The sequence below is a fragment of the Diadema antillarum genome, unplaced genomic scaffold, assembly GCF_040938485.1.
Source record: "Diadema antillarum isolate AM-2024a unplaced genomic scaffold, OU_Dant_1.0 seq00000379_RagTag, whole genome shotgun sequence".
Classification (NCBI taxonomy): domain Eukaryota; kingdom Metazoa; phylum Echinodermata; class Echinoidea; order Diadematoida; family Diadematidae; genus Diadema; species Diadema antillarum.
The window spans coordinates 442,961-470,916 of record NW_027271378.1 but is presented as its reverse complement, the minus strand read 5'-3'; the positions used below and the strand labels follow the sequence as shown (position 1 = coordinate 470,916).

The window sequence follows — 27,956 nt, the reverse complement described above, 5'->3', positions numbered from 1 at the left end:
TAAAACAAAATAAATCAAGATTCAACAGACTCTTAGTCTTACATGAGGAGATCAATATACTGTTAGTTGGTGATTTCTTTGTGTTTATATGCAAGAATGATACATTTTTGCATTGTGTTGTAAAAAGTGGTTTTTGACAGAATATGCGAATGAGTCTACTGAACATGTGTGAAAAAAAAATAAAAGCACAAACCCAATCCAAAACATCTGTGCAAGTGCTTATAACTCTGAATTTTACATTGTGCTCTGAAACCATATGGCTGTTAACCTCCATTCCAGACTTACAGTATAAATTTTTGTGTACCCCTTCCTTCTTCAGGCAGGCTGAGGCAGAAAGAGATCAAAAGCCTCCTTTGCAAAACTCATATTGCCATATTTTAGCAAAAGACCATAAGTAACAAATGAGAGTAAAACCAAAGGGTACCTGAGAAAAAATGAAAAGAATCTGTCATTGTATTGTCATCAGTGCAATGATTTGATGTCTTGATAAAATAGGCCTACATATTTTTGCAGAATTTGATACTCCAGCAAAATGTGGTACATTCAATCAAGGAGCTTCAGAGTCATTAGTTCAATCTACTAACAACCCTTTAGTTTGATGACGTGTCACTTGCTTCCTTTTGCCAGAGTAAATGTACAATATAAAGCACCTTGCATTTGAGAGCATCTTGTCTTGTAGTCTCCCTAGCTATGCCATATTATTATTATTATTATTATTATTATTATTATTATTATTATTATTATTATCATTATCATTATTATCATTATTGTTATTATTATGATTATTATTATTATTATTATTATTATTATTATTATTATTATTATGATTATTATTATTGTGATTATGATTATCATTATTATTATTATTATTATTATTATCATCATTATTATTTGGTCATATAGAGATCTGAGAAATTGTGACTCTTATAAGTCCTGTTTTTAGTTGATGTCTGGAAGAGAGACTAAGTTACTCCCAGTGCAGCTGAAGATACATTGTACATATGTATTCCCTGTTGGCAAATTTGACCCCTCAGACATTCCTTAGTAATTGCTCCTGAGTAATTCAATTGTGGTCATTGTTTAGGAGTGAAAGTGAGTTTTTTTTTTTTTTTTATAGATTTCATTCTCACATCCTCACACTACAGACATGCAAATCCATCAGAGTGTGTAAAAATTGTTGCCTGCTGGTGAACTTTCCAGTTACAATGTATTTCTCCTGTACTCCTATTTCCAGTGAGATGATTAGAACCAAGGAGGTATTAACCCATTGAGGACGGTTTGATTTTGCTACAACACACATTTCCCACAGACACCCGCCCGAGTATAATCGGGACTCGTCCTCAACGGGTTAATACCTCCTTGTTAGAACTGTATTTTTTTTCCGTTTTTTTTTTTTTTTTTTAAAGTACAATGAACTCTCAAATGCTACCATGAAACACGTAGTTACCATTAAAATGAAATACTTTTGGTAGAAAGGAAAGCACAAAATAAAGAGGTCTTGTGACAGCTTAGATCAGATATTATGGTTTATAAATGCAGGGAGGTGTGAGAGCCACACCCCCTAGTTTATGTATTCATTCAGCGTGCATTTATTACCCACGCCGATGAAAATCGGCAGGGGGTTATGTAAAGGGTTCCGTATGTTTGTTTGTTTGTTTGTTTGTTTGTTTGTTTGTTTTTTTGTTTGTTTGTTTGTTTGTTTGTTTGTTTGTTTGTTTGTGTACAAGATAACAAGAGAACGGGTAAACGGATTTGCACGAAATGTTCAGGGAATGTTTGGATAATGACAGGAAAGAATCGATTAGATTTTGGTGATAATCGGTTGACCCTTGCAAATTCTGTGTGACCTTGAAGTTTTGACCCCATGGTATAGTGACCATTCCGAAAATTTCCCGTTTCTCACTTTGCGATTTTCCGCTACCATACGAAGACATAAACTCCCCAACGATCCGACTTCGCTGCTCAAATGTTCGTAAGAATTCCGAAATTTACGTTTAGGCCTATTTGAGGGACTATGTCCTTCTAGATTTATGAAAGTTCGTTCTCCGTCATCACAAACTGGCCCGTATTTTGATGATTTTTCAAATTAACATTGATTGTTTTTTTCGTTGGAGGAGCATTTTGCTCGGTCGCAGTCACACTGCACGATATGCGTGTGCAAGGCCGCTGAAAATGCATCGCGCTCTACACTGTTGGTGCAAAATTGCACCGGGGACGTTGCGGCGCTCGTTGGTGGCCGAATACTGGTGCAGTAGACATTTGCATTCAACCCTTGCATTGAATAATTCCCGTAGACACTAATCATAGGGGTAATTGCCTAGGGGGTACGTAAATTTTGTTTTTCTTTTTTGCTTTTGTGGATACCATCAAAGATCGTACACTCATACGACCTTTGATATTTGATGATTTTTCAAATTAACATTGATTGTTTTTTTCGTTGGAGGAGCATTTTGCTCGGTCGCAGTCACACTGCACGATATGCGTGCTCAATGTCAATGCGTGTGCAAGGCCGCTGAAAATGCATCGCGCTCTACACTGTTGGTGCAAAATTACACCGGGGACGTTGCGGCGCTCGTTGGTGGCCGAATACTGGTGCAGTAGACATTTGCATTCAACCCTTGCATTGAATAATTCCCGTAGACACTAATCATAGGGGTAATTGCCTAGGGGGTACGTAAATTTTGTTTTTCTTTTTTGCTTTTGTGGATACCATCAAAGATCGTACACTCATACGACCTTTGATATCATCACACTCTCGGCTTGCTATAATCAAAATATCCCGCAAGAAAACGGCATATTTCTCGATTTTTAGCGCTTTTTCCGCGACCCGTCGCGTAGACAATACTCTTAAAACTGGACTTAATTCGCGCGCGCTTGGAAAAGTTCCGATTCTGCACTTTTGACGGTGGAATTTGGGATTTTCGATGGATTTTTGGAGGAGACTTAAGGACTTTCCTGTACGTGAATGAGTGTTAATACCGTATGTGTAATTATGTGATTTGCGTGTGATGTGACTGTAGAACCAAAGATCGTACACTTCAGTGTACGATCTTTGGTAGAACTCACTGGCTGGTGATAAAGCACACTGGCAATTAAGTGGCCGAATTCTGGTAGATGACCGAATGCACATTATGTTTACCCCGACTTTGTACTTAGGCGTGGGTCTGCCGCCTTTGACGGCCCCTCTCTAGTTTTCAACTTTTTTTAGCCATAATCAGTGTTTTGGAATGTGATTAGTGCAAAACATGATTGTGTCCTGACTCGACTGTACAAATACGCAGTCCATCAGATGTATAAATTGCAACATTTCAGTTTAATATCTTTCACGTTACCTGTGTCAACGATTCATGTGCCATCATTGCCCTTCCTTCATTTACATAACCTTATACATGTTCTGGTTATTTTTTAATCTGAGCTCTAAGGTCTTCTCAGTTTGATGTACTATTCTTAATTTCATCCATCACAGTGATGAAGCTTGCTATCAATCATAAGTACGTTGAACAGGGTATGCACCCCCCCCCCCCCAAAAAAAAAAAAAGTGTGCTGGTAGGTACACATATATTGTATGTACACACATATAAAAAACTTTACTGTGTGCCAAGTTACATAATTTGTATATCATTTCCTATTGATGTTTCACTTATGGAGGCTAAAGCAAATACACAAGTTGTAAACTTGATTTTTGATCAGATGCTAACACTTTAAAATTCAAGCATTGATGAGCAGTTACTGTATTCGTGATAGGTGTTGCAAGTGTGCATCCACCCCTATTTTTATCGTGTAGATACAAATTGTACAGGTATGTGCTTTGTGACAGTATACTCATATCCAATTTGCTGGTCTTAATGAAGTATTTACTACATAGGTTCTACTTGTTGAATCTTGATGACACGTGATTGTACAATGTGTAGATATACACAATTGTATATCGAGAGTAACATTCGCAGGAAAAATGCAACACAACATAATTATGTGACCCTGCACCACAAAACAAACAAAAAGTCGCCAGACATGGATTTTTAGTTAGGGGCAGATTCTAAAAGAGCAGACCCTAAGCTTTAAAATGATGTATTACTCAATTCAAATGGACTCTCCTAACCTATCTAAATGTTGGAAAGAAAGCACACACTCTGGAAAAGTGTGAACTGAGAAAAGAGGCTCTGAGTAAAGGGTCTATTCAAGCGTTTAATCTTTTCCAAGCCACCCTAGCTGTGCCATGAAAGGGACAAAAAACACGGGAGCGATAACAATGAAGGAATTATCAGATTAAGCTTAAATTAGGGTGATTTATTAACACATTTTGTCCATGATTAATGACAACTTTCAAAGCAGTAGCATTATCCTTTCAAAAGTTATTAGAGTTGAAAGTGAAGAGTGTGTACAGGATTTTTAAGAAATGAAAAGTGGACTCTATTAGAAACATCTAATCACACTGTAGTTCTACCATGTCTACAATAAAGTGTTTGAGAAAAACTGCTAAAAACACAGTTTCCTGTTTGTTTTATGATCCCAAACTTTAACATAATGTAGAAGAAGACTTGCTCTTTCCGAAAATATGAGAACCTCAAGATTGGCAAGGTTGACCCATTTCACCTATTTTCAGTCCTCACACAAATTCACCGTGTGCGACTTTTTGTTTGTTTTGTGATGCACGGTCACATATATAATCAATACACTGTACATGTACTGAACTGCACATGTGAAATACCAAGAGGTTTGCATGTAACGTATACATTGTACATACGGTATGCTTCTGTGCTTGGGACACAGAAACCTGGTCTGTTTACACTGTAAATTTGAAGATACTCAATCTATCATCTGTGTTTGAAGACTGCATTATACTGCCACACTATACTAGTCACATCATCCTCCCCCACAAAGATGCATTTCACATTGGATGTATAGATGAATGAATTGTTGCTTCTTCTTTTTTGTGCAGTGCTATTATGTAAATACGTACATTGTATTCAAGTTGTAATTATTTCTAAAGCTGATACAATTACTGTAGGACTACTCCTACGTTTGACATGATTTATATTATCAAGTGGTAATAAATGATGATGATGATGGTTGTTATCAACCTGATTTATATTCTTGGTGACCATTGATTCTTGTTATTTCCATTGAATGTCATCACTTTTTGTGCAATCAGTGTTGTTTGTCACCATAAATTGATACGCAGTTTATTAGTCACATTCAGTGCACATTACACTGAATCATGTCTATGGAGTTGTATGAAACATTTGCTATCAAATGTTCTTCAGTGTCTTCCAGCTAGCAAAAAACACAAACAAAAACATACAACAACAACAACAAGAACAATTGCAACAACAACAACAACAACAACAACAACAACAACAACAAAATCAGTCACGTCAGTCTTGTCAATAGAGACCAAGAAAGTCACAAGTGTCTTACATCCCCCGCTTGTAGTACATATTATGACAACACAATGTAAATTCTTTTACCATACAAAATGCACACTTCATCCTTTTAGAGTGCAGGTGGAGCATTGTAAAGCTGTTTTGTTTTGTTGGGGTTTTTTTTTCTCCACGAGTCCAAGCATGGATCATATGCCACTGCAACACATATTCTACAGTATGAATAGAAATTAATATATTATCTCATTTGAAAGTACCAGCATATCATTTCAAGTTTTACTGGAGTAGTCTATGAATTCACACCCTTTAACCATGCAAAGATTGCTTTTAATAGAACTTTTATTCATTGTTCACTTTCATAGCAATAGGATTTCCTCATTCATTTTTGTCGTATTTTTGCCTGTGTATTGTATTTCAGGCTGTAGCTGGGGTCACGAAGAACATGCACACTGATTGTAGCATTATGTGATTTACTGTGTGATAAAATTGCAATTTACTGTATATTCTGTGGTTTACTATTCCTTCCAGTTATATTGAAGAGAAAAAGTTCTGATAGTTGCCATTTCTGTAGATGACTGATAGTTCATAAGCAAAAGGATTAGATATTATAAAGATATTGTTGAGTTCATGCCGTCTGTGTCATTTCTTTGCAAGATTTCTGCATCCACTCCCCATTTGATACATGTACATCACCAATATATTCACTGGTACTTGTGTCATGCCCCACAATAAGAGCTGCATTTCTTGTGGATTGAAGCAACAACAAAAGCAAAAAAAGTCATGGTGTAAATTTACTCATTTCAGGCAGCATTACATTTGTGTGTCAACTTGATGAGATGGTGTATGTGTTGTCTTTGTACAGTTTATGACCCCTTTCTATTTTGATCTGATTTATGTACAAAGGGTTTTGTTGATCTACACATCAGAATACAAAGCAGGTCAGACAACCTGTGGTTGGACAGGAAGGACATGAGCAAGAAAATGCCACAAATCTAAAGTTTTTGCTCTGGCTAGTGCGCTTTAACTTTCGTTCATTGTTATGACTGGTTTGTAGATTGGAGCAAAGACCCGCCACAATATTTCACAGATTAGGGCTCTTGTCTTATCATATTCAGTTTCAAACAACATCTCAACTAGCCAGCCGTCTGATTGCACACAAGATTGATGTGTGTTCAAAGTCAATTGCATGCCTTGACATTTAAGATTTACAGGATAGTTGTAGGAGGCTTTGGAAGTTCTATGCGGACTTTAATACCGACACAAAAACAAACAGATGGCTTTAGAAGAATGTCATTTTATTGGTCGTTCAGCAGCATTAATCATTTCTGATCAACAAATATCCAGACATCTGGTGAATGTGGGTGTGTGTTTGTGTACAGTGTGTGTATTCATATTTCAGTGTATGGAGCAGCCTACTCTGTGATACATGTATATCCGATTCCTATGTGTATGACAGTTTAGAAACTCAGCATTTCATTGTACTGTGAAAGTTATCTTTTGCGTAGAAGAAGAAAAGTGTCGCCATCCTCTAGATTACTCTCATTTTTGACATACAGTGGGTGCAGCAGTTAAAACAGAGACAAGCAAAATAAAAAAAAAGGATTGTTTGGACGACTGCACTTTAGTTTTCCTTTCATGTTTTTTATATACAGTCATACATTGCACAGCTGCCAGTTTGATGTACCAAATATGCTTCACTGTATGATGCTGCTCTTTAATACACTTTGTATTTGTCTGAAGAAATGTCTTTTCATGTCTTATCTCATTGATTCATCAAAGCATCATTCCCTCTCCGTGAATGATACTGTGTTCAGCTCAGTGCAAGCACTACACTTATCAAATATTAGGGTCCATTCATACAGAACAAAACCAGAGAACCTAATCAATTAGGTTTGTACTGGAAATCCTCAGGTACCATAATACCCATGCCCATTTCAGTGTTAGTTGTGATTGCTTTTCATTCCTTCTATACTTGTCTTTTTTACCCACGCCGATGAAAATCGGCAGGGGGTTATGTAAAGGGTTCCGTATGTTTGTTTGTTTGTTTGTTTGTTTGTTTGTTTTTTTGTTTTTTTTTTGTTTGTTTGTTTGTTTGTTTGTTTGTTTGTTTGTATGTTTGTTTGTTTGTTTGTTTGTTTGTTTGTTTGTTTGTGTACAAGATAACAAGAGAACGGGAAAACGGATTTGCACGAAATGTTCAGGGAATGTTTGGATAATGACAGGAAAGAATCGATTAGATTTTGGTGATAATCGGTTGACCCTTGCAAATTCTGTGTGACCTTGAAGTTTTGACCCCATGGTATAGTGACCATTCCGAAAATTTCCCGTTTCTCACTTTGCGATTTTCCGCTACCATACGAAGACATAAACTCCCCAACGATCCGACTTCGCTGCTCAAATGTTCGTAAGAATTCCGAAATTTACGTTTAGGCCTATTTGAGGGACTATGTCCTTCTAGATTTATGAAAGTTCGTTCTCCGTCATCACAAACTGGCCCGTATTTTGATGATTTTTCAAATCAACATTGATTGTTTTTTTCGTTGGAGGAGCATTTTGCTCGGTCGCAGTCACACTGCACGATATGCGCGCTCAATGTCAATGCGTGTGCAAGGCCGCTGAAAATGCATCGCGCTCTACACTGTTGGTGCAAAATTGCACCGGGGACGTTGCGGCGCTCGTTGGTGGGCTAATACTGGTGCAGTAGACATTTGCATTCAACCCTTGCATTGAATAATTCCCGTAGACACTAATCATAGGGGTAATTGCCTAGGGGGTACGTAAATTTTGTTTTTCTTTTTTGCTTTTGTGGATACCATCAAAGATCGTACACTCATACGACCTTTGATATTTGATGATTTTTCAAATTAACATTGATTGTTTTTTTCGTTGGAGGAGCATTTTGCTCGGTCGCAGTCACACTGCACGATATGCGTGCTCAATGTCAATGCGTGTGCAAGGCCGCTGAAAATGCATCGCGCTCTACACTGTTGGTGCAAAATTGCACCGGGGACGTTGCGGCGCTCGTTGGTGGCCGAATACTGGTGCAGTAGACATTTGCATTCAACCCTTGCATTGAATAATTCCCGTAGACACTAATCATAGGGGTAATTGCCTAGGGGGTACGTAAATTTTGTTTTTCTTTTTTGCTTTTGTGGATACCATCAAAGATCGTACACTCATACGACCTTTGATATCATCACACTCTCGGCTTGCTATAATCAAAATATCCCGCAAGAAAACGGCGTATTTCTCGATTTTTAGCGCTTTTTCCGCGACCCGTCGCGTAGACAATACTCTTAAAACTGGACTTAATTCGCGCGCGCTTGGAAAAGTTCCGATTCTGCACTTTTGACGGTGGAATTTGGGATTTTCGATGGATTTTTGGAGGAGACTTAAGGACTTTCCTGTACGTGAATGAGTGTTAATACCGTATGTGTAATTATGTGATTTGCGTGTGATGTGACTGTAGAACCAAAGATCGTACACTTCAGTGTACGATCTTTGGTAGAACTCACTGGCTGGTGATAAAGCACACTGGCAATTAAGTGGCCGAATTCTGGTAGATGACCGAATGCACATTATGTTTACCCCGACTTTGTACTTAGGCGTGGGTCTGCCGCCTTTGACGGCCCCTCTCTAGTTTTATTAATGTAATGTTAGAATGGAGAGATTCAGATATGAGCTTAACATCATTCACTATGTAATTACTGATCTATTTTGTGTTAGAGACAAATTTGACAGTTCGCCTCGTGATGCAATGGTTGTACCTTCGGAAGTTTGTGTCAGGACATTGTTGCAGAAATGCCTGGTTTGCCTTCTATGTGCATTCTTATTTGCGTTGGACCTTAATCATTTTCTGCATTTGGTTCCTCACATCAATGATTTTTGCAGAAAAACTTTTGTACACCGAAGATGTCCAAACGTCTAGTTTCTTGGATGATTGGGACACGGAGGCTGACCAGGGAGGTCGGATGCTAGCCGCAGTAGACAGCGGCGATGACAAGTCCGTCGACAGTCTTCCATTCGTGCCAGATGAGGCCAGCTCCAACCAGACAGCAGCAGACGTCCCCGGGCGCACCCGGGAGGGGGGCATGGCGCCGTCGCTGGTCGGCGAGGAGACCAGCCACGCCTTCTTCTGCTTCGCCTGGGAGGATGACGAGTGGGCCATCAACGTCATCCGCAAGCTAGAGTCACCCGCCTACGGCTTCGGCTGCGAGAACGGCAACCACAAGTGGGACCCTGGCGTGGCGCGCATGGACAAAATTGTCAACATGATCTCGACGTCAAAGAAGCTGGTGCTGCTCATCTCGCCGGACTTCATGCACAGCCCCTGGTGCACCTATGAGAACCTGCGCGCCCTGCGCACCCACTACACCAACACCGCCAAGGTGGTGGTGGTCCTCCTCAGCGACATGGACCTACCGGACTTTCTGGAGGGCATCCCGACTATCAACGCTCTCTCCAGGAACTTTTGGCAACGCTTTGTCGCTGCACTACATCTCGGTGAGTGATGGTGCTCATCGTGGTTAAATTTGGAAAAGATGATTGCAGGTTCCTTTCAGATGGGAAATGTGCACCACCAATCGAGCAAATCAAGATTTGAAAACACCCCCAGACCTTGATTAACAAGTCAAGATTCTAGAATTGTTTTTACAGTAATTTGCCTCAAACGCAAAAAATAAAATATCTTGATTAGAATTATGATTCTTCTAATAGGGATTACAATCATGATTACAAGAGTTTTTTCTACAGTCTGAAAGACGGTAGAACTCACACCCAAGCAATGGATATGAACGGGCACTTGCCTTTTATATTGGATCCTTGCTCTGATGTCCAAGTGAGAGAAATATATCTTCTTTTAGAGCCCCAATGCAGTTTGCAGCCCTCTTAATCCATGATTACCGTAAGTAGATTATTGGTCACATTGATGCATTTGCCCGCTGATGTTACAGTAATGTGTTGACAGTCGCTGTGAATCAAGTCCGAGAAAAGAATTAAGGATAGTATTGGAAACTTTTAGTCTTCACTTGATTGAGTTGTAGGTCTTGTTTTGCTTATATACTTTAAAAATGTAAAATAAATTGACATTGGAAAAAAAATGAAACGTATGGGAACAAGTCATAACCTGTCATGCTTCTGAATTGTAGTAAAAGTTGTTTGCGGCATGGTGATAACAAGACCGGTGATAACAAGACCATCAGAGTCATAAACATTGAATTTGCGTATGTCTAGACAGGTACTGTGTAATGTATTGCCAATGCAGTGTGACTAATGGTCTCTGCTGAATTACAGAGGGGATTGCAGCTTTTCTCATCTATTTTCAAAGTTGTTGTTTTGTTTTGTTTCTCATGCTTCCCAGGTTCTAGTCTAAGTGCCCATGATGCGTCTGTGAACAACGTGCCTGGTAAGTTGACCTAATTCTGTTGTCGCCTTAAAGCACGGACAGAGGATGGGGGGAAAATACATCCAGAACAAGAGAGACTGGTTTTCTGTTTATTAAAGATATGTGCAAGAATGATCTCATAGTACATATGTGCAAGTAAAGTGTAGTGTAGACATAGAGACTGATAATATGCCAAATGCTGACAATCAAAGATCTTTTCCATTTTTTTATGCACACTGAATCATAAATACAGTGATCCCAAGTATTCAAATTTATGTTGGTTATGCAAAGTATGCAAAGGTTTCTGCAAGGCGTTTTTGTTGTTGTTATAATTTCATACATAAAGATATTAAAATAAATCGACCATCCAGAATTTAGTCTTTAAAAAAAAGAGAGAATTAATAGATTCTTGTTACTAAAGCTGTACTGGGGCCTTACAGAAGACCCCCTCCCCCTTCAGTAAATTTCATCCATAGAACACAACAATCTCATATTACAATGTGACAAACATGTATTCAAACTGTAAACAGATGTAGCACTTAGAAAAGAAAAACATGTGTGCTGTGCTAGATCATTTTCCCAGCTTCTGCCAGACATGTTTCCCCCATCCAAACATTTAAAGGGTACAGTATAGTTTTTGTTATAATGGGGATTCAGATTTTTAATTTTTTGCTAGACAATTAGAAACCACATATGAAATATCAAAGAGCATACAATTTTAGCAGGTTTTCAAAGTTTGTTTGATGAAAATTGGTTTCAAAATAGCCGAGATATCCACAAACAAAGTAAAACAAAGTGGTCTTCATGAAAGGTGGGTCCCATCTTTTATTAGAACCTCTTTGTTTTGGGGTATCTCAGCCATTTTAAACCAATTTTCATTAATAAACTGTGAATTCCTCTCAGAATGGATATTTCACAAGCAGTTTCTCATTATGTAAAAAAAAGTTGGAAACCTGGAGCTCCATCTCAACCAAAACTGTACCATCCCTTTAACATAGTTGCTGTGAGAAAGAGAGAGGTTTGTGTAAGTGTTGAATGCAGCTACCTCGTATTTGCTTTGTCCCATTTTGAAAAAAAAAAACAACTTCAGTGGTGGAGAAATGTCAAGAGTGTTATGCAGGAAGAATGCGGCAGAAGTGAGGACATGTGGGAAGGAAGTGGCTTTTCTCTGTCATTTATTCATTGCTCTTTTTTTTTTTCACATTGATTTTTCTTCAAAGCAGCATTGCTTCTGGTTGGAATGTTGAAGGAAAGTATGTAGAGTTCCCTGTGCCTTGCCGGAGGTTTCTCTTTTGATGTGTCACGTCCCATCGAGTTTTGTTGAGTTTATAGCTCTCTCTGCAAACGCAAGCCATTTGTACTTGATAATTTGAGTATTTTATTTATTTATTTTTTTTTTATTTATTAATCTTTTGTCAGGGTAGCCCATTCACCAATAAGTACAATGTAGTGGTCTTCCATGGGGCCCTGAATAATATCGATGAACATTAAAATGTACATTAAATAGCAAAATTTATATGACTGAAGAAAACATGTACATATTATACATTGCAGAGAAATATAAAAACATATATTGATATGCCATAACATATGTATGAATCTGGCATATCACTCTAACCATAATGGTGAGAGTGATATGTATCAACATGCAGCTCACACCACAACCAGGTGAAGCAATGAGAATTCAATCATTCCCTGAATCTTTTAATGTCTGTATTTTCAGGCATATTCTAGTTGATGTATGATGTATTTGACCATGCGTCACAAAACCAACAAAAAGTGGTAGGCCCTGATTTTATGTGAGGACTGCTCAAAATAGGTGAAATGGGACAACCTTGTCAATCTTAAGTTTATTATAAATTCTGAAAGCACAATTCATCTTCATGATTTTTAAACGTTGGGATCATAAAATGAATGGGAAATTGTGTTTGGAGCAGTTTTTGTAGAACACTATTTTGCAGAATAGTGCGATTAGGTATGTCTTAGAGGCTGCTGTTCATTTCAAATACTGTATACACACTCCTCACTTTCGACTCTGATAAATTTTGAAAGGACTATGCTACTGCATTCAAGGTTGGTATCAGTCATGAATATAATGTATTGAATGAGTGTGCAGAATTTCAACTTAATCTGATTACCTCTTCATTGTGGTTGCTGCCGAGTTTTACGTTCAGTTTTTTGTTCCATTTGTTGCACAGAGCGCAGCACAGTGAGGTTAAGCACTGGAATATACCCTAAACTTCAAAGCCTCTTTTCTCATTGAACACTTTTGCAGAATGTATACTTTCTTTTCATTATTCATAAAAGTTAGGAAAGCCAATTTGTATTGAGCTAAACATCATTTTAAAGCTTAGAGTCTGCTTTTGCAGAATCTGCCTAACTGAAAATCCTTGTCTGACGACTTTTTGTTGATTTTGTGATGCAGGGTCTATGTTGCCCTTTTTCCACAACTTGAGTGTTATGTGCTATCAATGCTCACTATAAAGCATTCAGATCAACTTTAACTTGCCATACCTTTTTTTTTCATGAGAATTCAATAATCCATCCAAATTGACCTAGTTGTATAAAGTTAGCAAGCCCACTCAGGTCTAGCAATGTGCCTCAGACCAACAGGAAGGCCATGGTAACACAATGGGGATTAGGGGGATTAAGTGATATTTCTGTTCATTTGCAATTGGTTTCCAGGCATCTGTGCCAAGTGGCCTAGAAAGCATTTCGGTATGAATTCATGCTAGGTGAATAAAGCACAGTAAAGGTTAGATTGACACATTGTGAAAGATTGTATGAACCCACTTTTGCTTGTGACCTCCTACAGTGTTGTTGTCTAGCTGTGAGCTCTGCTGCCTTTTCAAGCCAGCAGGAATATTTCCAAAACTGAAAGTAAACATTCCATGGCTGTTGGTGAGGTAAACTTTACATCCCCAGCCCAGTGCAGTTTGCATAATGCAAATAGATCCTGGCACATTAAGTTCCCGACTTTGGTCATTCATCAAACAGGAATATATACTTTGCTGAAGAATATGCAAATAGACAAAGTGTCATGTGCAGTGTACAACAAAGGCAGTTATAAACGATTCCGTCCATCTGTCTGTCTATCTATCTATCTATCTATCTATCTATCTATCTATCTATTTATCTATCTATCCATATCTACCTATCTATATGTAGCTCTCTATCTATCTGTCTATCTATCTATCTATCTATCTATCAATCTATCTATCTATCTGTCTATCTGTCTGTCTGTCTGTCTATCTACCTACCTACCCATCTAGCGATATATCTATCTCTTTATCTATCTATCTATCTATCGATTGATCAATCAATCTACCTTTATAACCCAAGTGGTATGTATGTATTACTGTTTTACAGTGGCGGAGTCATAGAGCGGGGCGCACAGAGCGCATGCCCCCACTTTATTTTTTGTTAAAACAAAAGAAATAAAAAGAAAAAAATGGGGTAGGGGCCCCTGCACCCCCTGTAATTTCATAAATGCGCCTCCCCTTTTACGGAATTCCTTGATCCGCCCCTGGTTTTTGTCGAGCCCACAGGAGGTGAGGGGAGACTAAGGGATCGCCTGCGGCGTCTGTCCGTCGTTTGTCCGTAACGCTATAAAAACTTGAATAACTTTGTACTCTGGTCTTCAATTTGAATCAAACTTGGAGGGAAGAGTGGTCATACAAAGTTTTACCTTTTGCCAAGTATGAAGGTCACCTCAAGGTTAAAGGTCACAGGCAGGGGTCAATGAACTTTTAGGGCCAATGTTAAGTTTTTAGGGCGCGTTTTGATTATGGGCCATAACTTTTGATCCGTATGTCTATTTGCAACCAAACTTGGATGGTAGATGTACCTTTGGGAGTGGATGGTCACCACAAGGTCAAAGGTCACAGGCAGGGGACAATGAACTTTTAGGGCCCAATGTTAAGTTTTTAGGGCGCGTTTCGATTATGGGTCATAACTTTTGATCCGTAAGTCCGTTTGTGACTAAACTTGGGTGGTAGATGTCCCCTGGGGTGTTGATGGTCACCACAAGGTCAAAGGTCACAGGCAGGGGTCAATGAACTTTTAGGGCCCAATGTTAAGTTTTTAGGGCGCGTTTCGATTATGGGTCATAACTTTTGATCCATAAGTCCGTTTGTGACTAAACTTGGGTGGTAGATGTCCCGTGGGGTGTTGATGGTCACCACAAGGTCAAAGGTCACAGGCAGGGGTCAATGAACTTTTAGGGCCCAATGTTAAGTTTTTAGGGCGCGTTTCGATTATGGGTCATTACTTTTGATCCATAAGTCCGTTTGTGACTAAACTTGGGTGGTAGATGTCCCGTGGGGAGTTGATGGTCACCACAAGGTCAAAGGTCACAGGCAGGAGTCAATGAACTTTTAGGGCCCAATGTTAAGTTTTTAAGGCGCGTTTCGATTATGGGTCACAACTTTTGATCCGTAAGTCCGTTTGTAACTAAACTTGGGTGGTAGATGTCCCGTGGGGAGTTGATGGTCACCACAAGGTCAAAGGTCACAGGCAGGGGTCAATGAACTTTTAGGGCGCATTTCAATTATGGACCATAACTTTTGATCTGTAAGTCTATTTGTGACCAAACTTGGATGGTAGATGTACTTTGAGGAGTTAATGGTCACCACAAGGTCAAAGGTCACAGACCGGGTCAATTAACTTGTAGGGCCCAATATACTGTGCATTTGATTATGACTCCTAACCTTTGATCCATAGGTCCATTTGTGAACAAAATAAAAAAAAAGGTGTTGTACGTTTGTGGGCGAGACACATTACGGCACTTGTTCATACTACTTGTAGTTTGGTTACTTTGATTTTAACAATAACATTGAACAAGGGGTAGTCATCAACATTATTTATGTTATTCCTATTGGTATCTTTGTATGCAGCTTTATATAACGGAGCTGAACTTGCAACGATCCGATCCCGTACTGAGTGCTGCTGTAAGGCCAGGTTTGACACCATTTACTGCCCAGACGAGCTGGCAAGGAAAGGTGTTCAGGTACACATTCATTCAAGTTAGACTTTCTCATCAAAGACTGAAATATACATGTATGTGTTAGTTTTTCTTTTAATTTCTTATCTGTAGTAGTAAGTGGTTGCCATGCCCGTAGTGAAGCATTAGTAATACATGATTATTTTCAAATGCCTTGGTTTAGTTCTTGTTAGTGAATGTACAAAATCAAGTATATTTCTTATTATCTAGGTTTACTAAGCAAACTCGAAACAAAGCCTGGAAAATATTTTTTTTAAAAGCCCAACAAACCCAAACTGACTCCTAAATTGGCATGGATGTGAATGTTTGGGGTTATGAGATATCATATTTTGCTCATGCAACATATTACACTGCCAATCCTGGGTGCAGTTTTCTTGACTGAGGGATATCTTTTAACTCTATGGAGAGTCTATTAGCTGCTTAAAGAAAATCAGGTGTAATTTCTCATGACTATGTCATGGAATGATTGTAAAATGTGAATTAAAGTAAAGCATTTAGTGAAATTACAATGAGAAAATTTCTTGCCAGAGCCCTGCAGGAGTGCTCCATGAGAGTGAACCAGGAACTCTCCCCCTGTCTGTTCGTCTTTGCTCGTTCAGGTGCCCCAGCAGGACTACACCTCGGCGATCTCCACCATCTTGGAGGCCCCCAAGATGCGGTGGTACACGCTGTGGTACAGCCGCTTCTTCAGCTCCTCCGTCTGCGCCATTATCTCGGCCCTCATCATTGTCGGCGTCGTGGGCAACCTCAGCGACTTCCACCACCAGAGCGGCCCCCTCCATGTGGGCGCGGCCCTGGCCATCGCCATCGTCCTCTCCGCCGTGGTCATCGGCCTCCTCCACCTCATCATCTTCTACGAGAAAAGGAAAGTGAGTTTTGTTTGTTTATTTGTTTGTTTCTACCATATGTCCCCCCAAAATTAGAACGGGACCCTCCACATTGATAACTTTAAGAATAGTGAATCAATCCAAATACAATTTCAGGGTATAAAACTATAACTTATTACCCACGTCTTGCAGAAAACCCCATCTGATTTGCTTCAGTGGTCAAAGAGAAATGAGGATTTTTGTAGAGCATGTCAGGAATGACTTCCCTCCAAGTTCTGTCCATTGTGTTCATACATAAATATGCAGTTCCAAGAGCATCCAAGTGCTGAACTTGGAAGAATCACATCCACAACATGCTTCACAGCGATTCACATTTCTCTGTGACCACTTAACCAAAATGAATGGGTGTCCTGAAAAATATAGGTAAGATGTTATATTTTTAGATTCTGAAATAACATTCAGCCAGCTTAATCATATTGGAATTTATCAAGGCAAAAATCCCATTGTATTTTTTTTTGTTGACATACTGTATGTTACTGTACCTATTAAAGACTCGGTAGCGTTTGGGACACATTGGTGGTTCGAATGATTTTAATCTTAATTTGCTGCCCATTGGGGTACATTCAACAACCATGAATAGCACCCGCAGCCACACACTCACTGGTAACGTTCAACTCTAGCTGAGACTCTGTAGAGATCAGTGGTTAAGCTTTACACAATTCATTATGGGGATTCTCCATTATATCTGAACAGGACCAGCCTTCCCACTCTATGTTATACCTATGCTATGGGGTCTTTAATGAAGGGTTTCAAAAACACTGCAATTTTTTTTTAATTCAGCATTAAAGTCCATCTATTTTAATGCCACCCCCCCCAAAAAAAAAAAAAAAAAAAAACAGAAATGAATAAATGTAAAAAGAAAAAGAATACGTAGCCAGTTGAACATTTTGAAGTGAAGTACGGTGGAAAAATGGTATGACAATGCAATTCATCCGTAAGAGTTGAGGAGAGGACCTATCTTTAAAGGGAACACAAATCCAAAGAGCAATGTGGATTGAGTGGAAGCAACAACATTAGTAGAACACATCAGTGAAAGTTGAGGAAAATCAGACAATCGATGCAAAAGTTATGAATTTTTAAAGTTTTGGTGTTGGAACTGCTGGATGAGGAGACTACTAGAGGATATGACGTGTGAGTGGACAACAATACAAAGAAAATATAAAGGAAATTTAACAAAAATTCACTTTTCTAGCATTATGAAAGAGCACTTGACTAACCGCTTTCAAAAAGCAGGGGGAATAATTGTTACCCTTAACATATGTCAGTATCAAGTTGATGGAATTTGTAATTTTCATGAAAAATGATTTTTTTTTTTGAGGAATTTTCTTTATATTTTCTTTACATTGTTGTCCACTCATACGTCATAACCTTTAGCAGTCTCCTCATCCAGTGGTTCCAACACCAAAACTTTAAAAATTCATAACTTTTGCATCGATTGTCCGATTTTCTTCAAACTTTCACTGATGTGTTCTATCAATGTTGCTGCATTCACTCAATCCACATTGCTCTTTGGGTTTGCCTTCCCTTTAATACCATCAGACAGATGCCAAAATTGTGCATCATATCAGATTTTTACTCATTTACATGGAGAAGCTTTTTGAAGTAGCATCAACAACTTGTGTGAATGCATACTGGAGGGCAATTCTTTGGCAAGATTGCGGACACAGATTTAGGTACCGAGTATTTGCTGCGTACTTGTTACTTTGCATTGATTACTAAATAGATGTAAATATGAGTACACTGCTGACAATATGCTATATAAATGCCTAATCTTCCAAAGGGCAGACATAGCCTATTCCCCACAGGTACTTTGTCTTGAAGTTTGACAGTTCCTCTGCGTCTGCAGATTAGTGTAGTGCAAGCTGAGGATTGTCTATAGCGAGGCAAGTGCCCTTCATTTTACTTGCAGATTTTGGTCTCTGCAGGCAAGGCAGTGTGTGGGATTATGGCCCACTCAGACTGTATAAAATATACAGCGGCAGCATGTCCTGTGGTATCTGACCATATGAAAACAAGGTCTTTTGCATGTTGTGCAATTCCTTGTGTTAGGTTCGGCAAGAATCTGTGGTCTGCATGAGAAGTTGCAAAGAGTATAAATGGTTTCCATGACACATCACTTGACATTTTGTATGTTTTTGCAACTTTCAACATTTGTAACAAACTCTACACAGTTGCCCACCACCATGAAAATTAAATTTTGGGTTACCAATAAGTTCCCTTTTTAGAATGTACAGATGCACATTTCCTATGGGTCTGCCATGATGCAATTGCTATTCAATTCAATTCAAATGATTTTATTTCCATATAAAGTAATACAGAGCAATATACATAACGCTTACATTAGTACATGATATTCTAAGGAACTTTGAATCACATAAGTTTCATCATAACATGATACAATATTATAATCATATCAACTTTGGTTTTCAGATGAATAAACAAGTAAGCAAGGGAATACAATCTTATTTTGTAACTCTATATGGAAAAGAGAAATCCACAAGAGAAGCATAGTTTGTAAAATTTGTGAATTACTCTAGGAGAAGAGGACATCTCAAGATTCATCAAGGACTTCATTTATGAAAATCTTGGTATCCTGCGACTGCTATCGTATTAATCACCTGCCTGATTGACAATGTGATGATTATTTGTTTTCTTTTTCCATTCAGCTGGATGGGCTAATTGAGTCAAACTTGTCGAGAGCCAACATGTACTTCAGTAAACACAATCTCCTGGTGGGAATGACTGACAGGTTCTCATGGTGCTGTAATAGAGCTGTGGTATCCTTTTGACAGTATATTAGATTAGAGATACATGCATGTCTGTAGCTTCAATTTTATCTATCTGTCCATCAATCTCTCTATCTTGCCATGTGTTTGCCTGTCTATCTTTCTATCTATCTATCCATCCATCTATTTATATCTCTTGAGTCTATCTATCTATCTATCGATCTATCTATCTATCCATCTATCTATCTGTCTATTTATCTATCCGTCTATCTATCTATCTTTCTTGTCCATCTGTCCACCTGTCTATTTATCTATCCATCTATCTTTCTGTCTTTCTACATGTGTATCTGCCTATTTGTCTATGTCTCAAGCTGTCTGCCTATCCATCTAACTCTCCATCTATCTATCAATCTATTTATTTATATTTATTTATCTATCTATTCTTTCCGTCTATCCACCTGTCTATCTATCAATCCATCCATCTATCCAGCCATCCATCTATCTATCTATCTATCCATCTATCTGTCTATCTATCTATCTATCTCTCTATCTATCTATCTGTCTATCTATCTATCTGTCTGTCTATCTATGCTCTCCATCCATCCACCTGTATATGTATGTATATATGTATGTATGTATCTATCCATCTCTATATCTATCTAGCCATCTATCCACACTCCATCTTTCTACTTGTCTGTTTATCTATATCTCCTTCTGTCCACCCATTCATATATAGAAAGATAGACAGATATGTATATATATATATCTGTCCATCTTTCTATCTATCCCACTATGTATCTTCCCTTTCGTGATAGCCCTCTTGAGTGCACAAATACACGGTCATACAGTTTTCTTCATAGTTTGTCTGTCATACCCTGTCTTTATTGTAGTAATGCAGAATAAATTACAGAAATAATAATAATAGCTATCATCCATCCATGTATCTGACTGTTTACCTTTAAAGGGGAAAATCCAGTCCAAACATAAGTTAGTCTGATAAGAAAGAGTAAAATATTACGAAGTCAACGGAAAAATTTTGATCTAAATCGGATGAAAAATAAGAAAGTTATGACATTTTGAAGTTTCGCTAATTTTTGAGGAAACCGTTCTTGAACAGTCAATATGAATATGCAAATGGCAAAGTGAGCATGTCATCCCCTCACAACTTGCCATATAGTTTTTACATAAAATTCTGAAATTTCTCCAGTTTTTCATTCAAACGCAATTATGCCCGAGGCTCAAATCCTTGTATATCTAACTGATCACTATTTTGAAGTTATTCAACCAGGGATAACATCATGTTTCAGACTTCAATGACAGAAACATTGAATTTTCGTCATTTTTTTTGTACATGATCAATATGGAAAATTGTGAGGTTATGGCATGGTCAGAAGATCACTCATTTGCACATTTGTATGCACTGTACAAGAACTGTTTTGCAGAAATCAGCAAAACTTCAAAATTTCATAACTTCCTTATTTTTCATCCGATTTCAGTCAAATTTTTACCCCTGAACTCGTAAGATTTTACTCTTTTTTATCAGACTAACTTAATTTTGGACTGGATTTCCCCTTTAAGTCTATCCATATGTATAGATAGACATATGTATGTATGATGGTGATTTTATGAGAGTGCATGTACCCCCTGTGACCTTGCAGTGATGATTCTTTCCAAATGCTTGCTTGCAAAAAGTGTAAAGTGTGTGTTATGAGAACTATCGAGGTGAAAGATGAGTGTTTTAACTGTAATTCCAATCAGGTTTTGTTATTGTTTTTGTTTTCTAGTCCAGATATAGCAGATGGTGTATATTTCGATGAATCACAGGTGTAATGACTTGACCAGTTTCCCGTTCAGGGAGTACGTCCAAATGTCTGTGGTGCAGGTGGGAGATTTGGGGGAGGTTTTGTGTGCATGTGTGCATTTCTTTGTATTGTGTATATGCATGTATCATGTATTGCCTTACTTTATTGACCAGATAAGAAAAATCATCTGATTAATAGGTGATACCACAATCAATTCTTTTATATCATTTGTTTTTTAATTATTATTGTATTATTATCATTACCATTATCATTATTATAATTATAATTATTATTATTATTATTGTTATTATTGTTATTATTGTTATTATTGTTGTTATTATTATTATTATTATTATTATTATTATTATTATTATTATTATTATTATTATTATTATTATTATTATTATTATTATCATTATTATTATTGTCATCATCATCATTATTATTTTACCAGACAAGATCTTATTCCTTGACCTCAACTCTGCAGCTTCATTTTGTGTACTTTGATATTACAGAGTGCAGGGTAAGACAACGCTGTCATAAAGTTTCTTAAATTTCACATTTCACAAGCTATGTGTTAGATATGGTAACTAGAACTAACCTCTGATCTGCTCTGCTTGACAGGAGTGTCTTGGAAGTTACGCAGTATTTTAGTATATTTCAAAATATTTATAGAAGGGAATATGTACAATTTTAGATGTGCCTCTCATTAAAAAATTAGTACACTACAGAAGTGCATACCAAATACATGTACTTACAAATTTCAAATTTGCTTTACAAGAGACCTACTTTATGTGGCAGTGTGAAGATCCAGAAGTTTCTTCTTCCAACGTCATATAATTTTTTTGGTGTGAAAATGGTAATGAATTTCCTTGTTATGACTGTAGTTAAATAGGAAGTCTTGATTTTTACATGGGCTTTAACCCTATTCTAACTGGGCTATTTGAGACCAAGTTTTTACTGGGGGGGGGGGGGGTCAATTTGACCCCCCCTTCAGATCTCGGCCGCCGATCGCGCGATCGCCGCAAAATTTTGCCTGAACATAGAGCCGGATGTCAACTAAAAGATTACATGATCATACAATAGAAAATTGTCGATTTTATATTTTTTAATAAATTAATTATGCAAATTTATGCATGAAATCATATTTTCACCTATAACTCCATCAAAAAGAATGAAGGATTGCTAAATTTTTGTGTCAGACTTCCTCAAGACACATTAAACAATTTTGTAAAAAAATAGCGCAATCAAAATCAATTTCGTTTGTTTTTTGTTTTGTTAATTTCTTACATATTTTATTGTTTTTTCGACCTTTTGTTTTCTATTGTTTTTTCGACCTTTTGTTTTCTATTGTTTTTTTGCCAAAATTTGTTGTAGGCACTTTTTCAAGCTTATCTACATTAGAATTGATTAATTTCAATGTTCAAAAGTTGAAATAATCTAATTTATATCAATTAAACAAAAAAACACAATTTGCATTGGATTTGCACACGAAATCATGAATTTGAGCTGTATTCGGGTTGACATGCATATGCAAAACATTGCGTAACTTCAGAACGGTGTACCCGGACGTCGCAAATTTGGTCTCAAAATATGCGAGAGACTTCAATGAAAAAAGTCATGAAACGACGCGGCAAAATCTTTGCGCGTTGCGGAATCGTGGCGCGAAATGTCGAGGGGGGGGTCAATTTGACCCCCCCCCCCACAGTTAGAATAGGGTTAAGTGACAAAAGTGCCATTACAAAAAAGAATAAAAAGATGTCATGTACGAAAAATACATCAACAAAAAAATTCAAACAATTCAGACACATATTTTCTTGGTATGTTTTGATGTTATGATTGTTCTGTGACAGGACATTTGATTGTATGTTCCAAATGGCATTTTTTTCTGAAATAGAAATGTCATAATATTTATTTTTTTGTGTGTCTGAATATTGTACACATGACATGGATGATATATGTCCTAGTTGGGAAAAAAAAAGTAATAAAAACATAAAATATGTTATTTCGTGAAAATTGAATTAACATTGCTTTCTCTTGTTCTGTTCATATTTCACCCACAGAAAGAAATGATCAAGTTTTTAGGAGAGAATCGAAACAACGGTGAAACAGATAGCAACGTAAACCAGGTGTGTATGTGTGTATACCAGTATGTTTGTGTATGTTGTGTGGTGTGTTCATGTGGTGTGTTTGTTCATTTGTGTATAAATGGGAAGGAATAACACTTCTCCTCAGCCATGGTACCTTAAAGAACAAGTCTACCTTAATATTCATGTGGATTGATTGAATACAGCAATATCAGCAGAACACATCAGTAACCGTTTGAGGAAAATCAGACAATCCATTCAAAAGTTATGATTTCTTAACCCTAACCAGGCCGGGCTTTTTTGGGTGTTCTGTGGCCAGGGAGGGGTTGATTCAACCCCCCCCCCCCCCCCCCCCCCCCCCCCGAGATCTCGGCCGTCGATCGCGCAGTTGCCATGAAAATTGGCACATGCATTACCTGTGGCGTAATCTACCAAACTATACAAAACAAAATGGAAATTTGAGTCATAATAATTAATTATGCTAATATATGCATAAAATCATACATTTTGCTCTAAACCAGAAATTAAGGCTCCTAGAATCCTAATTTTTGGTGATAACATTCTTTGTAGCATTCCTAGCAATGTTGTTTAATGAGTTTCTGATGTATTTCTTTGTTTTTTCGACCTTTTGCTTTATCATTTTTTTTTCGCAAAATTTATGACAGAACCTATTTCAAGCATAATCATGCTAAAATTAACAAGTTTCAACCTATGAAAGTGAAAATAATCATATCTTTACGAATAAGAAGAGAAAACTCAATTTGCATAGACTTTATACACAAAATCACGTTTTTGAGCCATTTTCGGTCTGACAGGCATGTATAAAAGGTCGTGCAGCATCGTAACGGTATTCGCAATTTTCACGAAAATGGTGTCAAAAGATGTGCGAGACTGCAAAGTAAAAAGTCAGTGAACGGTGGGGTCAAAAAATTTCGCGCGGCGGAGTAGTCGCGAAAAATGTCGAGGGGGGGGGGTTTGATTCAACCCCCCCCCCGGCCTTTTTAGGGTTAAAGTTTCTGCGCTGTTACTGCTGGATGAGAAGACTACTACAGTGTATGGTGTCACATGTGTAGAACGATATGATAAGGAAAATATAAAGAGAGAAAAAAAGTACATATTCTCTTGACTTGTTACTGATGTATGTTAAGTGTAATATTATTTTCCCTGCCCTCTGAAAGAGGCAAATCAAATGCTCTTTTATTATGCAAAAAAAAAAGAAAGAAAATGTGTTGATTTTTCTCTATGTTTCTTTATATCATTCTACACATGTGACCTCACAAGCTGTAGTAGTCTTCCCATCCAGCGATGACGGCATTGGAACTTCAAAAATTCACAACTTCGTAACAAATTGTCTGATTTCCCTCAAACGTCCACTGATGTGTTCTACTAATATTTCTGCAATCTCTCAGTCTTTATGTAAATTGATGTGAACCTGTCCTTTCATCTCTGACAATCCGGAGGCAAACCAGTTACCTGTCAAACCTAGTAATGTTTAGTGAGGGCACTTTGTGTTGCAATTCAATGAGATAACATAAAGTCATAATCATTCAGTGGTCAAAGTACTAATATTTGATTACCAAAGGTACTAGGTTGTCGCATATTAATATTCGTTCACAGTAAGCGCATCATGGATCCCATCTTAACTGAATGATTTATAGTGATTTCACCAGAAAGCTCTTGCACAGTTAAAGTAAAAAATAACCACCCTAAACATATTGCATTGATTCCCCTGGCTTTGATATGTCTACCTTTGCCACAGAGACAGCATGGTAGATCCTATACAGTCTATGTGCAGTAATGGTTGAAAAGTGACATCATTTACAGACCACTTGTTTCAGACCAACATAGCCAAAATTTTACTATTCCATTTGAAACAGAAAATTGTTCTCAATGTATTGCCCCATGCATCTAAAGCTGTGTATCGTTCAAGTGGCATAGAGACTACATGACCATCAGCAAGTTGTATAGGTTTGTGTAGTTATAGTCAGTCTTCGGCATATGAGAGTGAATTAAGATTTGTATTTAAAGAAAACCCAAACTTATTGTGCCAAGTTAGACACTTTATTTGCATATACATTTTGCTATTAAGACTTGTATGAGGCTACGACCTTGTGTACTGTGCGAGTTACAATGCATTTATTTTTTATTTTTCTTCTTTTTGTTTTTGTTTTGTTCCCCCTGCTTTGTTCAGAATACCTCCGTTAGTGTGGACTTAAACCAAGCCGGCGAGGCAGAAGACACAGTCAGACTCACTATCGACACCAGAATGAGAACATTGTCTCCTCAAACACTCATTGCAGACACAGACCCCAGGTCTATTCCCGTTAGTACATCCAATTCCTCATTTGTAGGGCAGGATTTTTTTAATCAGATACAAGGAAATTATGGGTGGTGTTTGTGTATTTGTTTTTCCCAGGCAGGGTGCTACATAAGCACTTGCCTGATTGCCCGCGGCAAGTGAAAATCAAATTCTGGCAAGTGTTTTTGAACAATGAGAACAAATGCTTGCCCAAATTGGGCAAGCAAAAAGTTTTGAAGCCACAGGTCTGTTTTTTTTTTTTTTTTTTTCACTTATTCCCTCAACAAACCCACAAAGTCAACCACACAGAAGCCCAAAGATAATGGCTGTCTAGTGATGCAACACACTTTATATTTCATTTCAGCAAGTTTCCAACACTTATGTGAAGAAGCCTCAATGCGATGCAACAGCAGCACTTGATCAGACCAAGTTTGTTAACTCCATTATGCGTGCAAATCAATGTGTGCTGTATATTCAAATGATTGTGTTTTATTAAGCCCTTGACTTTACACATGATTTTCTATATTATTTCCTTATATTTTGGACTTTCTATTCGGGCAAGTTATATTAATGTTCGGGCAAATCTTTTGCAGCAAATTTGAAAATCTGCTTGTCCAACTGGGCAAGTGGTAAAATAAAGTTATGTAGCACCCTGCCAGGATGACTCAAACTCAAACTGATTTTCAGCCCATTTGTATCTGTATAGCTGGAAGAGTGTGGAGAAAGAACAGCATATTCGAATGCAAAATCACACCTCATTTAACTGCTGGTACTGACAGTCGGCATTCTTTCCACAACCATTATCATTGATTTGATGGCTGGGTGTTGTCAAAATGTTTGAGGAGGCTGGTACTAGCTGTTAGCGTACCCAACATAGTTATGAAATACAATGTAAAACAAAGCAAATTAAATAAAGAGTCCCACAGTGAACATATATTATGCTCTAAATAAATATACTTCAGCTTCCATTAAAAAATTGGCAGAATACCATTGATGATGTGCCCACATTGCTTGTCATGGACAAATGTAGCATAATGGTCATAAGTAAAAATTTCAACATTAATTCTTGAGGTTTTATTTTTCATTTTTTTCTTCATCTTTTTCATTTGAGAAGATGGCTGGATAGCCCATATTTAGGTAGCTGCACTGGCTAGTATTCCATGGGGTCCAGTTGGGTGTGAGGCTGACCCTTTCACCACATTATGCACCCTGCTCTTTGCAATAAATTGATGAAGCGGTATCTTTCATGTGCATCAGTTGTGACCCTCTCACACACGGGACCTCCATTTTCTGTCCTATCCTAGGAAGAGAGTGTTTTGCCTCTTACTAGTGTGGACAGTGTGATTTTACACAACATTTCTCAGCTAGAGTCAGAAATCGAACCAGGGTCGTATGGAAATAAAAAGTTTTGTCCTAATGATTGTCATCCTCAGTGTGTTTTGTAATGAAGGTGATGATGATTTGGTTCATTTTGGTTTTGTGTGTTCGTTAATTTTCAGGAGGAGTCTGAGATCTATCTCATGCAACACAGCTCGTCATACGTTCGCAAACTACTCAGAAAGCAGTTAGTGGGACCACTGAGGAGACGACACTGCCGGATAACAATGTGCCTCTGTCAGTACATTCAGAAAACAGTCTTCAACGTTTCTGTGTAGCATCTTTTATAATATTTCTTTCAAATTTTATGCCATTACATCTTCACTGCAAGAACTCGTGCTCCAACTCCTTGTCAGTACACCGCAACACAGATTGTAGTTGGTGGGACTGTTCAGAAATTCATATGTGTGATGTCATCGTGCCTTTAAATAGTACTCAGATACTATGTGTATGTGAAATGGTAACTGTCTTAGTTTGTCTCTTGTGAAGCACCAAGCAGTACTTAGTAACAGTATTGAAATAGGCCTACTTGAAAATATTCCCTTCTTTTTTACAGAACTATTCCTCAACACAGTAGTTATTGGTCATGGGCAGTATTTAGCCTGTTGTTGTTGTTGTTGTTGTTGTTGTTGTTGTTGTTGTTGTTGTCGCCGTCATCGTCGTCGTCGTCGTCGTCGTCGTCGTCATCGTTGTTGTTGTTGTTGTCGTTGTTAATAATAAATAATATAGGCCTCAGACAGTGATCAGGTACTTTGTAACAGAGTCACAGATATGCAGTATGATGTTGGTTGGAAGATTCATAGGGTATCAGGGCTCGACACCAACTTTTTCTTTGAAGGCCTGTTTGGACCACCAATTTTTTTTCTTCAAATTTGAAATTTTGGTGACCCAAATGAGGAATATATTGGTCTGAGATAAAAGGAAACGTAACAATCCATTTTGAATTGTTGTTGCCCTACTGGGCCACCCAAAGATACCTTTTAAGGAAATTTGGTGGCTCGACATCAATTCT

General features: G+C 37.8%; 1 protein-coding gene across 1 annotated transcript in view; it reads left to right on the top strand.

The window, feature by feature from the left end:
• LOC139731574 (transmembrane protein 268-like) overlaps window positions 1-27,601 on the top strand; it is a 33,554-nt gene extending 5,953 nt beyond the window's left edge. The window contains exons 3-11 of the mRNA XM_071642464.1: window positions 9,273-9,884; window positions 10,741-10,785; window positions 15,660-15,772; window positions 16,366-16,635; window positions 19,320-19,430; window positions 21,669-21,704; window positions 23,245-23,310; window positions 25,460-25,591; window positions 27,067-27,601. Of these exons, the coding sequence (XP_071498565.1) occupies window positions 9,273-9,884; window positions 10,741-10,785; window positions 15,660-15,772; window positions 16,366-16,635; window positions 19,320-19,430; window positions 21,669-21,704; window positions 23,245-23,310; window positions 25,460-25,591; window positions 27,067-27,222 (1,541 nt within the window). The 3' untranslated portion in view covers window positions 27,223-27,601. The remainder of the gene's footprint in view (window positions 1-9,272; window positions 9,885-10,740; window positions 10,786-15,659; window positions 15,773-16,365; window positions 16,636-19,319; window positions 19,431-21,668; window positions 21,705-23,244; window positions 23,311-25,459; window positions 25,592-27,066) is intronic.
• Window positions 27,602-27,956: the final 355 nt, after the last annotated feature.